The 15,810-nt window shown below is 39.0% G+C and overlaps 1 protein-coding gene across 3 annotated transcripts in view; it reads left to right on the forward strand.

Annotated features, from left to right (window-relative positions):
- Positions 1-15,810, forward strand: part of PRKG1 (protein kinase cGMP-dependent 1) — a 391,794-nt gene that overhangs the window by 317,853 nt on the left and 58,131 nt on the right. For all 3 annotated transcript variants that reach the window (XM_048946671.1, XM_048946672.1, XM_048946674.1), the window contains one exon: positions 8,779-8,853. In XM_048946671.1, coding sequence (XP_048802628.1) covers positions 8,779-8,853 — 75 coding nt within the window. The remainder of the gene's footprint in view (positions 1-8,778; positions 8,854-15,810) is intronic.

The following is a 15,810-nucleotide window of genomic DNA, read 5'->3' on the forward strand; positions in this document are numbered from 1 at the left end:
TCATTTAATTTTGAAAAATATATTCACAGTACATTACATGTCCTTGATAAAGTAGAGAGAATATTCCTCTAGATGAGTAAGTCGAAGTTCAGTGATGACAAATACAGAAAATTAAGAAGTACAGAATGACAAAATGGAAATAAATAGGGAGAGAGTGGAAACAGATCCAAGCGTTATGGCGGTATGCAGATTGAGGTAGCATCAGCAAAATATCATGAACCAAAGAAATCTTCTGACAAATGCTAGAAAAACATGTTGTTATTCTTTACCGTGTAGGGTTGGAGAGCCCTTGTCTATAGGATCTAGCCCAGCTTAAAGCTCTGCAACTCCAAGAGGATAGATCAGAAGAGCAAAATAACATTTTACCTATTATAGATGGAAAACATCGAGGAATTGGGCATTTTTTCATCTAGGCAAGAATTGCCTGCACTTCAGGAAAACAGTGCTGCAAAGTTGACTGCTGAGACTGGTGAAAAAATAGCATTATCTTGAAAATCCACTGTGACTCTTGGGGTGGTTTTCCGATGATGAGGGCAGTGATGAAGCACTGGAATACACCATCGCACAGAGAAATCTTCCACCTTCACAGTGGAAAGTGTTAGTTGTGATTTTTATTGCTGCATAGGGAAGACTGGTTTTGTAATGGACAATGCCACAAAAAAATACCAGCTCAGAGTTCAGCAGTGATTTAAAAAAAAAAAACAAAACCAACAAATCTATTGTTAGGCATTAATAGAATTTTTTTTTTTTTTCGTAAGTAAATCTATGGTTTGTCTGTGCTTCACACACTGTGTTGTTCTTGTTCCCTCCAAAATGAAAAGTTAAACCAAAAAGTTGTTTGGAGATGGGTAGAAAAAATGATTGATGGAGAAAATGGCTTCTGTTGGAAAAATAAGCAAGTAGGTTGAAACTCTGTTCTGGGAAAGCAATGATGAAATGAATTTCTCACTGCCTCCCCAAGCGTGAGAACCCAGAGGTAAGTGCAGAAAGGAAGTGAGAGCCAAAAGGAGATGGCTCTTCACACGGGGTGGCTCATGGAGCTCCTCCCTATAGGAAAATGAGAAGCTTACAAGTGTTCAAAAGGAAAAGAAATCCACTGGATTTATTAAATATGCAGGAACTCTACTGCTGACTCTAGAGAGTCTCTGAGAGGCGTAAGAGTATTGAGACAAATAGAAATGCTGGGTCTATGTTGAAGTCTTGAAGACAGAAGGAGTTGACGTAAGATGAAGTCAAGGGCAGCTGCTGAGTTACAAGTGACTTCTGAGGCATTCTTGTAGTGTGATAAGATTAATAGGAGATACATCTCATGTTCTCTGGTAGGCATGAGCTAAATGCACCCAATCCTTTCTAATACAGGAGTTTTATATTCAATTATTGCTTATCGTTTATCCCAAACCTTTGTTGTAATGTTCTGAAATAACAGAATAAAGATGAGTACTTGAAAAATCTTAGATCTCCTGATCTGCTAGCTCACTTATTGTCAATTTTTTTAAAAAGCCAAGCAATTAAATTATGGTTTAGCTGTTGAAAACAGATGGTGAACTTCAGGACTGTCAGCTGAGTGGCATTCTTCCACATATACAGGCAAGGTAGCCTGACAGATAAAATACATATTATCCCTTGTTATTCTGTGGGCAATAAGATGAATCAGCAGAATTAGATATTGTAGCAAACATTAATTCAGAGAAATATAAAGTAAAGAGTTATTTCTACATTTTTTCTGAATTCCTCTATGGGGGTCATTTTTCTTTTCCACCATAAGCATTGTAGAAATGAATTAAAAAAATAAGTAATTCCAGATTTAATCCTTCCTGAGTATTTTACAGACCTCGTCTGATATCCCCTTTATTTTGTATACAATGACCTTGAAATAGTAAGGAAGTACAAGTTAAATTTAACTGATGAAGCTGTAGTTCATCTACACCAGGAATTCTAGTAATGCTCAGCAATTAGTAGCAGAGTAACACTATTTATAAGAATACTATTTATAGATCAAGAAATGTAATGCTATTTATATCACTATTTATAGTTCAAGGAACTCTGTTCTCTGTCTTGACTAGTTCTGACTTTCTTGTCATAGCTCTTCCCTTCCACTATTGTATCATGGTTTGCAGATAACCATAGAAGCTAAGTTTAATATGGAGAAAATGTAGTAAGACTTACGTAAATTTGGAAAATTGTGCAGGCACTGTTCTGCTAATGAGGGAAATAGAATTTTTGTATATCCAGATATACTGAATATTAAGGCATTTGGTTTGTTGTGGTGGTCAGCATAAAGGTTTGCACTGAGTTATGTGCTAAGTAGCAGCAGAATCTGGGAGTCAGCTTTACTGATTATGGTTAGAAGTTCTTCTGCACAGAACGAGGAGAGGTGCTTGTCACTACAGTCTTTTAGTATTTTCTATTACAAGACAAGCTCTTTGCTTAATCAAATGTAACTACTGAAGCAGCACTCTCATGCTCTATATATCAAGCTAAAATGATGCTCAAGGAACATTGGGACACTGCTCTCAGACATAGGATTTGGGTTTGTGTGGTCCTATGTGGTCATCAGGTTGCACTCGATGATCCTTATGGACTCTTCCATCTCATGTTATTCTGTGATTCTATGTGCTTATAAAGTAATAAGGAAGAGAGCGTAACAGCATGACAGTTAATAGCAAAAAGGGGAAATATATATGGAGTATACTCAGGGAATAGAAATTATTGAAGGTGAGAGAATGTAATTGTTGAGCTGAAAGCTGTATATGAACAATGTATCTCATGGTATGGTTTCTGAAAGAGGAAAAATAGGAATGTGATTATGGAGTTTGGGTTGGTTTTGGAACTGTGGAGAAGATGTGTGAGGGACTGAAGAGTTATAGGTACCAGTCAGACATCAGAAGTCTCTGTACAGACCACGATTCTTCAAAAGTTGCAGGCAGTTAGAGCAGCTGGGAAAGAAAGGAGGAAACCTGGCTCCAGCTAAGAGCTGGAAGCAGTGAAGAAATCCAGTCTGTGGCTGTAAAAGAAGGAAGATTTTGCAACCATTATGGGAATTCTGCAAAACCAGGAATTGTATATGGAGCCAGTGAAGGCAACTGGAATCCTCGTAAGCAGAGAGAATCTTCATCTTGTCCTGAAAACAGAAAGGCATGCTGTGTTTCAGGAGTAAAGGTGCTGCATTTGCACAGAGATAACAGAAATGTGGTAGAGGAGCAATGAACCATGGAGTTTGTTTCCTAGGGTTCCAAAAGGCTGCAACCTATTACAGAGGTGTCCAGCATAGATACCTGGTGTGGGTCAAAAGCGCTATGGACAGAGTAACAGGACAGTGGTGAACAGACACCTGGATGTGTTTGGAAACGGGTACGTTAAGGTATAATTAGGATAGATGTGAAAAAAAATTTTGGCTATGGAGATGTCTGGACTTACATCAGTATTAAATGACTATAAATTTCCAGAGAAAAGGAAAAATAATTGCTAGTAATAGTGGAATGTTGTTGATCAGGCTTAAAGAGAAAGTCTAAATAGTAGTTAGATTGTGGGAGAGAAAAGGGACTCTGAGATCAGGTAACAAGAGCACCTTTTATTCTTTCCATGTTCTTAGTAACTTTCTCAGAAACTTTCATCATAGAAAGGTGACATTTTTAGGAAATGATTTATAGGGAATTAATGTATAATCTACGTGTTTGTTTGGGGGGAATGACTGTAGAAGATTCGCTAGTTGGTTTGAGATTGATATTCTGCCAGTATTTAGAAAGTGCACAGAAAACAAAAGGAGCTTCAGATGCGGAATCTCTAGACAGGATGGCAGCGCTGTAGGCAGGACCTGCCCTGTAGTGGCTACACTGGGAGCACCATTGATTTTGTTCACCCAAGAAACCTGGCAGTCCATTGGCAAAGAATAATATAAAGGTTTGGGTTAAAGATCATGAAGTTACAAACCTCCGCCATTGGCGGATTCCACTATGGTGTTAATCACAGAATCACAGAATGGCCAGGGTTGGAAAAGACCTCAAGGATCATGAATCTCCAACCCCCCTGCCACATGCAGGGCCACCAACCTCCCCATTTAATACCAGACCAGGCTGCCCAGGGCCCCCGTCCAATCTGGCCTTGAACACCTCCAGGGATGGACGGGGCATCCACAGCCTCTCTGGGCAGCTGTTCCAGCACCTCACCACTCTCATTCTAAAGAACTTCCCCTTGACATCCAACCTAAATCTTCCTTTCCTCAACTTCAAACCATTTCCCCTTGTCCTGCAGTTACCTACCTTTTCAAAGACTTGGTTTCCCTCCTGTTTGTAGGCTCCCTTTAGGTACTGAAGAGTTAAGAGTTTACTTCTTGCCATATAAAAAAAAAATAGCATATTTGTACCAGTTCATGTGTATTTTAAAAAACGAGCTTTGTAAAAGTTAAGAAAGATTTCCACAGAATTTCAGAATATATTCCAGGTTTCAGCATGTCTGTGCACACTGTCCTGGAGGAAGAGGTTCCATTAACCCAACAGGGCAAACAGATGCCAGTGGTGGCAAAGCTGACCGTAAGAGGCTAACAGCTTTGTAAGGAATTTGGACAGGCTATCTGTCTGGAGCAGCAAAGGTGCTCTTCTTGCCATCACTGAAGCTGTGGGAATTGGGAAATCAGCTTGAAAACGTCAGCAAAATCCACGTGTTGTTCATGGCAATTGTCAGACTACTCAGCGCAGTTTGTGACTATTTGTGATTTGTGGAACCATTATGTGCATGAGGAACTAGAAAGCTTTTTGCACAAGTAGTATTTCCTGCTGATGGAAGATATGATCTCAGTAAACATATTAATATTTTATAACAGTTTTCTTTGTCAGATCTCATTTACTCTTTTTTTTCTTTTCTTTAAGAATCCATAGGTTTTTCTTGTATTCCTAACCTGCTAAGGCCCTATGTGAAACAAAGCAGAAGCTGGTGGTTACATGTTAACTATTGTGGTACTGCAGTCATTTATCTTGTAGGAAGAAAGTAATGGTGGGAAGTGGACAGCATGGTTGACTTCAAAGTATTTCAAACTTGGCCTTGAAGTGACTTTTCTTTAGTGATTTTTTGGGCTCTGTGAAGGTGTTATTAAGTTTGTTGTAGAAGTAGAATGGACCGGTTGGGGAAAAGTTGGCAATTTGAATATGATAGAATGTGAGAGACGCTTTAAAGCTTTGCAAAAGGCATCTGATAAAAACCATGTCGTGGGACAGCCTTGAGCATCTGTTTTGTAACTCAATTTGAATAAACACGTACAGACACACTTCACTTGTGACTGCTTTGCATGGAGTTAAAGCAGGAAGAAAACTTGCAAAACACGTTTGTAAAGTTTTGATCATTATTGACACCCTAGGAGAGCAGTTTGTGCAGCTTTTTAAACTTTTTTTTTTACATCTACATACTGAACTTAGAATAGCATTCTTCTTAACTGTAAGAATATTTGCACTGAAGCTGATGATTCAGATTAATCTTTTATTCATATGTGATTTTTTTTTCCTCCGTATGATTTATTTAGGTTGATAACAATATTTTCCTGGAGCACCGAGGTTTCCAAGGTGTAAATGTTGTGGGTGCTGGGAGTACAAAATTACCCAATGCAAATGACGAGCTGAAACTCAGGGCACAGCTGCTCCTGACAGAGGCTGGCAGTGCTGCAGAACTGTCTGGTATTTGCAGATATTGAGTGCTAAATGATCTTTTTCTGCTTACTGTCTTCTTTAGTTGTACGTGCTCATTTAGGGGCAGATATTTTTAAGGAAACCTTTTAAATATTTTGGGTATTTTCAGTTTGGATTTTACAGTATTGTCTTTATTTGTAAGCCTTCTTTTGGTTTGTGAGGGGATCACTCTAAGGTGCTGAGAAAGGTTACTGTGTCAAATCTCTCGGCAAAGGAAATCAGAGGAAAAAAAAAAAAGGTATTATCCTAGCATGACTGACCTTACACAAGCTAAGCTGAATGCTTTCGTTGGAGATATTCATTTCTGATGCTTTACTATTTTTCCCAGTTGGGGTGAGATTTATCCATGGAGAAAATTGGTTATGAGGAGAGAATGGAAAAAAAAAAAATGAAAAGAGAAGGCTGTGCAAAGAAAAACTGAGCAGTTCTCTGATGAAAGTCTTGGGGATGTTACAACCAAGATGACAGACAATAAGAGAGTGACTCCAGCGGGCTTCAGAATCCCTCCCAATCCAAAATCTGGTTCAGGACAATCAAAGAAAAACTGGAGGGTATACAGATTATAACAACTGACTGTTGTTACTCCTTCCTGTGACTTCTTTTTTGCCTATGTAGTCTATCACTAGACAAAAATCTGTTCACATTGCCAAAAAAAAAAAAGAAAAAGGAATGTCTAACCCCACCACATTTTCTTAACCACATGAAAGCAACCCCAAGCCTTGCTATTTTAAATTGCATTTGAAGCCTTAGGTCATGCCTTGTAGCATGCCAGGAGGATTACAGTGTTGCTCAGTTGCCTAAATAGCAGTTTGTGAAGCATTAACATCTATGTCTTGCTTTACTTTCACTGCTGCCTTGCAAGGGCTTGGCTTCATCCATTGACTCATATTCATCTCTAGACAAACAGACCTTGCTGCGTCAAACCCTGGAGCTGAATTTTTCGTGTTTTCACTGCTGAATAAGGGATTTTGCATTGAAAAGATCCTCTGGTTAATAACACATCCAAATAGCAAAGCATACAAGCTGCTTAACTTCTGCCTTGCTAGAAGATCCTAACACAATGGAAGAGCAAAGGGATCCTTTCCCTCTCCTTTTCCTTAATGAGCTCTTTTAGCTTTCCCTGTGTTGCATAAACGATTCCCTGGACTGCATAATTAATATTGCAACTTAAGCAAGGTTGCACAATGAGGGAATTTGTGTGGGTACAGGATATTTTCAGAACGGTGTTGACTATAATTACACAAAAGGCCACGGTGGGAAGCCCTGTTACAGCATGTAACTCTAGATGCAAACAGTATAAATAGATCTCCCAGCTGTGACCTGTTGTCTTTTATTTATTACAATAATGGCTAAAATGCAGCTTTTTCCAGCTGCCATTTGTAAAGCAAGAGCAGATAATAATTAAGCCTTACTTCATTCTTCTGGAAATTGTATCCTCTGCTCGTAGTGCACACACCATGCTACTTCTCCTAAGGTCAGACATCTCCTGATGCAGCAAGACATTTAAGCTCCCACTTAAGAACTTGCAGCATGTTTGAGATTATTCAGCAAAGCATGATCCAAACAGCTTCACCACCCTTAAAGGCAAAGGGGACGCGATGTCACAGGATGTAGTGTTTTCTACAGATACATTCTATTAAAGCCAAATGCATCCGCTGGATGAAAATATTTTATCACCATATTTTCACTAACAGATGAGATTCACAGCTATCCTTATCCTAAAATGTCATGCATTCTGAAACCAAATCTTTAGAGGAAAAAAATACAAACAAACTGAAAACTATTACCTTCATCTGTTTTCATCACTGATGAAAAGCATTAATTCTCTTTTGTCCTGAAATTCTTTAATAAGACAGGGCAATGTGAAGTATTTTCTTCTTTCTTCTGTGTGTGTAAATATGGCCCTAGATGTTGTTTTCCTGTTTTTTTTTTTCAACTTTTAAGTTACTTTTAAAAAACTTTTTGATTAAAAAGCGATTCTGTTCTTCTGTTTATACCTCAGGAGGGTCAGGACCATATAGAAAAGAACTGCAGGGTCCTCCATTTTGAATTTGTGGCCTTAGGGCTGTGATTAGTCACAAGGCATTGTAGCTGGGAGCAGCTCATCCTTCCAAATTAGCTTAGCTCTTTCCTCATTTTGCAAGTTCATTCTTTAAACTAAAGTCACACCACATGCGAGACACACGTGCACTGGCAAATAATACAAGAGTGTAGAAGGGAAGAATAATTTTCACTCAAATTTTCAGTTACAGATTTTAATTGATTTCAGTTATTATTTAAAACATTCAAATTTGCATTCCTTTTTTAGTTTCTGACGCTGTGTAATATCACTTACACAGACACAACAGTCACCATTTTAATTGTTTTTCCTCTGGAGCGATGCTTGTTAGTTGATTGACTGGTCATCGGGTCCATTTGTTTGAGTCACTCATGATATAAAAAGATTTTTTAAGTCTTTTTCCCATATGTTTATGCCTTTTGCACCTCCCCTGGGGCAGCGGATGGTGTTAGGGGACTGCTCAAACTACTGCTAGCTTGTACCAGGAATGGCTCAGGAGTGCTGATTGTATCAGGCACTCCTGTTGTTTCATCCTCTCTCACTCAATGTTTAGCCTAATTAAAGCCAAATCTTGTTAAGCAATCCAGCTTATGATTATTTGCTTATCTTTCTGCCTTGCTTTCTTTTTCTTCTCTGCTTTTTTTGTTGTTTTTTTTTTCCCCTCTTTTTGTTTTTCCCTTCTGTTTTTTGGTTGCTGCTTCTCTTACACTGAGAAGGCTTAGGTATTGAAGTAAAGATTATCTCTCACTTCAAAAACAGGGATTTCTTGGGTTTCTGGTTGGAGAGCAGGGTACAATAGTGGCACTTCAACATCATGGGACTTATCAGCCAAATTGACAATGCCAGATTTACTGTGAAACTTGTTAGGGATTGGGTTCAGTCTCTAAAAAAGCTGGATAAAAAAGTTTGGACATTCATGGTTATTATCCAGGGTCATCAAGGGGCACCCCCTGGTTGCTGCTGAAGAGCAACATTGGCTTGTATGGCTCCCTCCAGATGGACATTGTTCTCTTACCAAAAATGCACATTTATTTCTTTTCACAGCTCCTTCAAACATCTGATTGGTGGCCTAGATGACGTTTCCAATAAAGCCTATGAAGATGCAGAAGCAAAAGCAAAGTAAGTGCCAGCTTGTTGTGTTCAGCATAGAATCTTCACCTAATTTTTCTTTTTCTAATGGTTTTCTTGATACTGAATATCGTAATTCCAAAAAACCTGCATTTTCTCAACATAGCAGTGTAAAACAGCTCAAACAAGCAGTGAATGAAGTGTTTATTCTTACTTTTATTCCGGATGAGCCTCATTGTATCTCCCTGGTGCTCTCTGTGAGTATGGAAGGGCCAAGTGTCCCCAGGCAGGTGCCCATCTGGGTGGTCCCAAAGTCACTATGATGTGTGAGTCCAAAGAAGCCTCACACCTTAAAGAAAAATCACAAAGTTGTTCTTCTGAAAGTAAGTATTTCTGGGAAATTACAGATCTTGAAAACAGCAAGTAATGAGGGAAATTGCTGTTTTATATGAGTTTTCTTTAGAGAGCTGCAATCTTTCTGAAACATTTTCATAGTGTCAAAACCTCTTCTGAGACAAAGAATAGTAAGTCAAGTTTGTCATTTTTGAGTGAATGCTATAGTTATTTTGACATGAAGCAATATATTTGTCTGAATTCCTAGCTATAAATACTCATTTGTTTCAGGAGTGAGCTGCAGTGTGTTGTGATTTTAATATATTCCCCCCAAAAAACACTCATAAGTCATTCTTGATGTACAGTTGGTTTTTAAATGAAAGATTTGTGTATGTCTACAGTTGATTCTATATCAATAATAAAGCTTTTAGAGAAGAACATATTACAATTCAAGTGATGGTGAGTATAAACCAGTAAGATTCAAAAGCCATAGTTGTTTAAGACTTAACTGACGTTGCTATGTAAAAAATGATTGTGCTGTTTTTTTTCTTCTTCTAACCACGTTAAAGAAGGGGTTGGGTGAAGGGGTTGGGTGTTTTCTCCAAATCAAATACTGAGAATGAGCATCTTTCAATCAGTGGTCGAAATTTAAGACTGCTCTGAAGACTTCTCATTAAAGCAAAGAGGCTCGAAATAGAGTATTGCAAAGGTATTCACACTTCTACAGCGAGAAGAGGAGACAACCTAAACAATTATTTAACTAAAAATAACTGTTTCATTGTTTGCTTCAGAAAGCAAATATACATCCCAATAAACTTAGTTTCTTGGACAAAACTTACTAATTTTGCAAAGTACTTGGAAATTAAGGGTTTTTTTTTCTTTTATTATCATATTTGATTGATACTTGAAATACATTTTTAATTGTGTTTTTGTTTGTTGTGGGGTACTAGAAGGCACCTGACGGTTTCATTATTCACCTGCCTCTAATCAGACTTTTAAGGTTTCTTTTTCAAAAGCTGAAGTTCCCCAAAATCCTTCTCTTAATTAAAAAAGGGAGGAGGCTATCAGCCTCTTCTGCCGTCCCAGAAGACAGATAAATGGGGCACAGAACATGAATTCAGATGGACAGCATGTTGTCACAGTGGATAAATAGCTATCATGTGTTATAGACAAATGTGATGTGCATTACTATACATACAATGTGATAGTACCAGCTACAAACTTGAAAATAATGTTACTGATTTGAAAATTAACCTAAGTGATTTACAGAGAGATTGTCTTAAGTACTCCAAGGTAGTATGGCTAGGTTGCAGTTGGACTTGATGATCTTGAAGGTCTCTCCCAACCTGAGCAGTACTATGATTCTAAGCACTTTTATTTTTTTCAGATTTTATTCTTAGTGTTACTCTTCGGGATATTGTGATTTCCTTCTGAAAAAAAGGTGGAAAGCATTGATAATGAAATTGGGGATTTTTTTATTTTATTAATATGATGATGATGTTACCACAGACACTTTAATGAATCACGCCAGAATCCGTTGGCACTAAGCAAAATTTACAAATAGAACTTGCCATTTCCCATTTCATCATCTGTATTCTCACATTCTCAATTCTGAGCTGCATTTTTAATACGGTATCATGTAGTCTTATTTTCACAGTGTTTGTGTATGCAGGTTGTAATGGAGAGTTTTTCATGCTGGATTTGTGACTTTTAGGGAAAGCTTTCAGGATCTGCTGCACACTTTATAGCTTACCTTTAGGAGGACTAATTTTGGGCCTGTTTTGGATAAATTCATCATAGAATCATAGAATCAGCAAGGTTGGAAAAGACCCACAAGATCATCCAGTCCAACCATCCACCCATCACCAGCAGTTCACCAAAAATTCAGTTTATTAATTAACATTTTGTTCTTTTACATTCATTCTGTTAATCAACAGTTTTGAGCTTTTACATCCTTTATCCCTGTCCTTTTCTTCTAATGCCAACTATTTTGTCCAAATGAAAGAAAAAAGCAGAGGGTTGCTGATGGTAGAGGAGTTGTTTCCTCAAAGGAGGAATTGATTGATTTTGTCAGCAACTGTTCCTGCCATCTTAGAAGTTAGAGGCCAATGCTTGAATTGTGTCACTCAATACTGTAGGGGATGGTGACATTATTAACTATCACATATTGACTTTTTGTCTTTGGAGAAGCAGAAGGGATCAGTGCTGTCTGCCTTGAAAAACATTACAAAAGAAATGCTTTTCCAAAATAATATGGCAGTTTTTAGTCCAATACCACATTTGCATTTGCTTGGCCCTTGAAAGCCTACAAAATGATTAATAGAATAGGCAATGATAGCAAAGTTATTCCAAGACTGGTGTGAGATACATTGCAAAGTTTTATCCCTCATGTTATTGTTTCTATATCTCACAAGATAAAACTCCTCTGGGGGAAGAGTCTACTTGGCAGAAATTTTAACCTGGATTACTTTTCAAGCTGCTGTTAATTAGCTTTAGCTAATTGTCCTTCAAGAGCTTATCTTCTCTGAGAAGTTTGCAAAATGAAAGAAAACAGCACATAAAGCACATTCAGGTACTCAAATAAATAAATAAATAAATAAATTCCTGTTTTTGAATTCTTGTAGCTAGAATCTCATTTTCAGTGTTCACATGGCCAGTGACAGAAGGCATTTGGATGGAGAGAAGTTTTTTGTGTATCCTTATTCACCATGTATCAGGTAGATCCACACAAAGGTCAGACGTTCAGCAAGCATAAACACACAGAGTAAATGCAAAGGACATCATTCTAAGACTTCATTACAGCGTCAGACCCTGCTTTTGGTTGATGTGGTGGTCACATTCGGAACCGATGTTTGAACAGTGTAACATTTCATCTATTTCTGCCACTTAAGAAATACAAAGCATGTTTTCAAAAAATCCACGGAGTAGCAGCAAATACATTTTCTTATAAATCTGTCAGAATCAAGATGGTTGTTAAATTCCTATTAATTTGTAGATGCCTGATCTACAAAAGCACAAATGTAGACTACATCCAATAATGGGTTTGTGTTCTTAAAGTAGGACTTAGGCCTTGGGCAAGGTGTTCTTTGCAAAAATGAGTACTAAATTGGTAGCACTGTATTTTATTTTATATCTGTTTTAGAAGATGGCAAGAATTTTGCAGGGCAGAGTTATGGTCTCAGTGTGGGACATGTCTGAGAGGTTGCTGGCAGAAGTTACAGGGTCAGAGGAGCTTTCCATGCATGCAGAAATCCTCCAGTTCCAAATGGGCAGAACAGCTTCTTGTTGAGTTCATCTCTTTCCAATCTGATGTTTTCTCAGCCACCCCTGAGATGTGGCTGGTGTGCTCCTAGATCCACAGAAAACATGGTAGCTGTCAAAGCGAACAGCAGACGTACTGCTGAAAGCAGCACCATTCAGTTTCTCATGCGCTCAAGCTGAGTTATCTTCAGTGCTGTATTATGAGTTGCCTTAAATTCATGTGACTATAGAAATTCTAGCTTAATGTATCTTCTGATATATCTTCTTAGTTTTATATTTTAGAAGGACTTTTTCCTTTTTTTATTTTGTTTTTTTTTTTGTTTGTTTGTTTGTTTTTGTTTTGTTGCGTTTTTTTGGGTTTTTTTTTGCTATCTTGGGTGTGTTAGTTCCCCTTATATCCATTCTCTGTGCTCAGTTTCTTTATTCATAAAATCAGTGATTGATGTTTGAGTTGGAAGGGACCTTTGAAGACCATCTGGTCCAACTGCCCTGCAATGAACAGGGAGACCTTCAGCTAGATCAGGTTGCTCAGAACCCTGTCCAGCCTAACCTTCAGTGTCTTCAGGGGTGGGGCACAACTTTGATTTAATCACTAGAGTTAATATTCTGCTTACAATGTATTCAGAGAAGTTAATAAATTCATCAACTAATAAATATTAGAGTTACACTCCTGCTGGTGTCAAGGTGAAGGCAAGAGGCAAGCTTTTAACTTGGTTCATGTTCTGAGAAGGCAGGAGTTTCAGAAGAGGACCACACACTGTATGCAGAGCTTCATTGCTTTTTGAGGCAGGACAGAGATACCTGAGCAAGCAGACCCATCTAAGCGTAGATTCATTCCAAATGGAGTCACTAGTGCAACTCAGAAATCCAAGAAGAAACTGGTGGTTTCTACTGTAGTTATTGGTGCTGTGTGAGGTGAGAATTCAGCAAATGCTGCTCTGACCAGCAAACAAATCCTTTCTGCTGAGTCTTCCTCATCCAGAAAATTCCTGAGGTTAATCCCTGCACCCTCCTTTATGCACTAACATGGCCATCAGATGAAGTCAGGCTTGGTCCCACTTGTCCTTGACACAGCTGAGGCAAGGGAGAGGCCCCTGCCATGAAAGCAATGGGGACAACTGCAAGGCACCCCTCACCAGCACACCAGGAATATTGGCAACTGCCTGGGCATTGCTCTGCCAAGCAGAGCATGTCTGCCTTGATGGCCAGGTTCCCCACGCTCCTCTTCTCCCATCACAGCCAGAATTGTCTGCTGATGTTGATCTCCTGTGGCAGCGGGGCTTGAAATTAATACCCTATTGAAATCCAGACACTGGTGCCTTCATGATATTGCTCCAGGCTCTCTGCAGACATGGGCTATTTTGATTGCACTTTTTGCTTTCTTTCATTTTAGTTCCATGACAACCCTGAGGGTAAACATTTGATACTCACAGCCAAATTCGTCGTCTTTTTATGAGACTTGAAGGAACAGGGACCTTTGTGTAGGTATACAGAGGCCTTTTCTTTTCCTAGCAGCTCTGGCCCTAGATGCCATCATCTTTACTTGTTCTGTTTTCTAAAAACAGCTCCATCCAAACCTTATATTTTATTTGGGCACTCATCCCTTCTGTCCTTTTTAGCCTTTGTATTTCATTACATTTTTTATACCAATGCATCTCAACCATTTATTGACTTAGTTTCAGTGCAGAGCGTTATTAATATTCTTTAATGTTGTATGCATACTTTCTAGGCACTTTTCCCCTTCCATCCCAGCTTTAAAGGTAAATCTGACATTATTCTAATGAGAAAGATACAGGTACCTCTTTACACTTCCAAGTAGATAAGGTGGCATGATGCCCCATCTTCCAAAATGGTGATATGTAGGATACATTTAGCACTAGCATTGTCTGCCATGCCAATTTAGGAAGACTTTTTGGCTCAGTGAGTACCTGTGTGCTTGGCTGGTGCAACCTGCTGGTGCCTCTTGCATGGCCTGGTAGCTGATGCACAGGTGCCATCTACTGTTCAGGACTTCCAACATGTTAGAGGGAGAAAGCATTTTCAGGTATTCGGTGTTCTTCAGTGGTGCATCTTGGAGGGCTACTGCTAGCTCTGTATATGTTTCTTACCTATGCAGCCTTTGTCTATTTATTTATTTATTTATTTATTTATTGCTTTATGAGTTTTCCTCTGGGAGCTATTTTTGTAGTTGAAATTGTCTATGGGATTTGCATGCTCATTGCACTAGGTCTGTATGAGGAATAGCACAGATTGGTAAGAACGGATTTACAGAGAAAAAAGAAGTGTTGGTGGCAAGCACAGACTGTGCATTTCAGTGGAGCTTTACTTTGGAGTACTTCAAAGTCTGCTTCCTTCATACTTGTTGTTCAACAGTGCTCGGGGCAGTGCAGCACATCTTCCAGGCTGGCATCACCTGAAGGGAGCCTAGTTCTCTTCTTAGTGTGGAAGGGAGCTGAGGAATTGCTTCAGAAGTGTGCTTCTCATCTGGGCTGAGAGATGCTTCAATGCACCTTGCAGCTAAGACTATTCAGTGATTCTCTCATTGCAGTGTTTCCCTGCAGGTGAGGCAGCTCTCTGGTGACACGTGTTGGTGTCCCTGTAGCACAGACGTCAGCTCTTCTGTGCTTTGCAGTTTCAGGGTGTGAGCTGTGGGCAATGCCTGCATGCATGCTGTGAGGCTGGAGTTGGCCCTAATGGTGCTCAGCTCCAAAAATGTGCTGTGGCAGGACACAGCTTATCTGCCTGCCACCTCCTGTTCTGGTAAGTTGGGAAAGTTTTGCATGCAGGTGCTGGGTCTGCAAGCACTGCTGCACGTGGTGGTTTGGTCAGTATAGCCAATGCATGGATTTTGTGTGAGTGATAAAAGGATTCTTTTGATTTCTTTATGTTTTAGAAAGATGAGCCAAGAAGGATTTTAACCCCTGACAAAAGTGAGACTTTTCAGTTAGAAGTTCCAAAATGGAAGCTACTGTTTAAAGAGAATGACTCAGAAAAGGCTTTACTTTCTGTTGATCCACAGCTTTGGAAAACTTTGCTGAAATAATCCATTGCCCTCCAGCATCAGTGAAGTGTTGTGTGATTAGATTATTGTTCTGCAAGAGAAAATACTTTCTGGCTTCCAGCATTCCAGAAGTTGGATGGAGCGAGGGCTGCAATAATTGGCTCCATCTCCCTCTGTGTCAATTGTTTTCTGCATTAGTGACCATATGGGAACTAGCTTTTGCCTTGGCTGGGTGCAGTGGGGGGGAAAAAAAGGCTATGGTTATTCAGAAAGGGAGGAAAGAATCACTCATAACTTGCCATCATTTCTTTTAGGCTCTATAAACAATTCAAATAACTCTTGCTATTTTGAGAAAAGGGAAACAAAAAAAAGAAACCACTGAGAATGTGACTTTGCCTTTACATAGCAGTGTT

The sequence above is a fragment of the Lagopus muta genome, chromosome 5 (assembly GCF_023343835.1).
Source record: "Lagopus muta isolate bLagMut1 chromosome 5, bLagMut1 primary, whole genome shotgun sequence".
Classification (NCBI taxonomy): Eukaryota; Metazoa; Chordata; class Aves; order Galliformes; family Phasianidae; genus Lagopus; species Lagopus muta.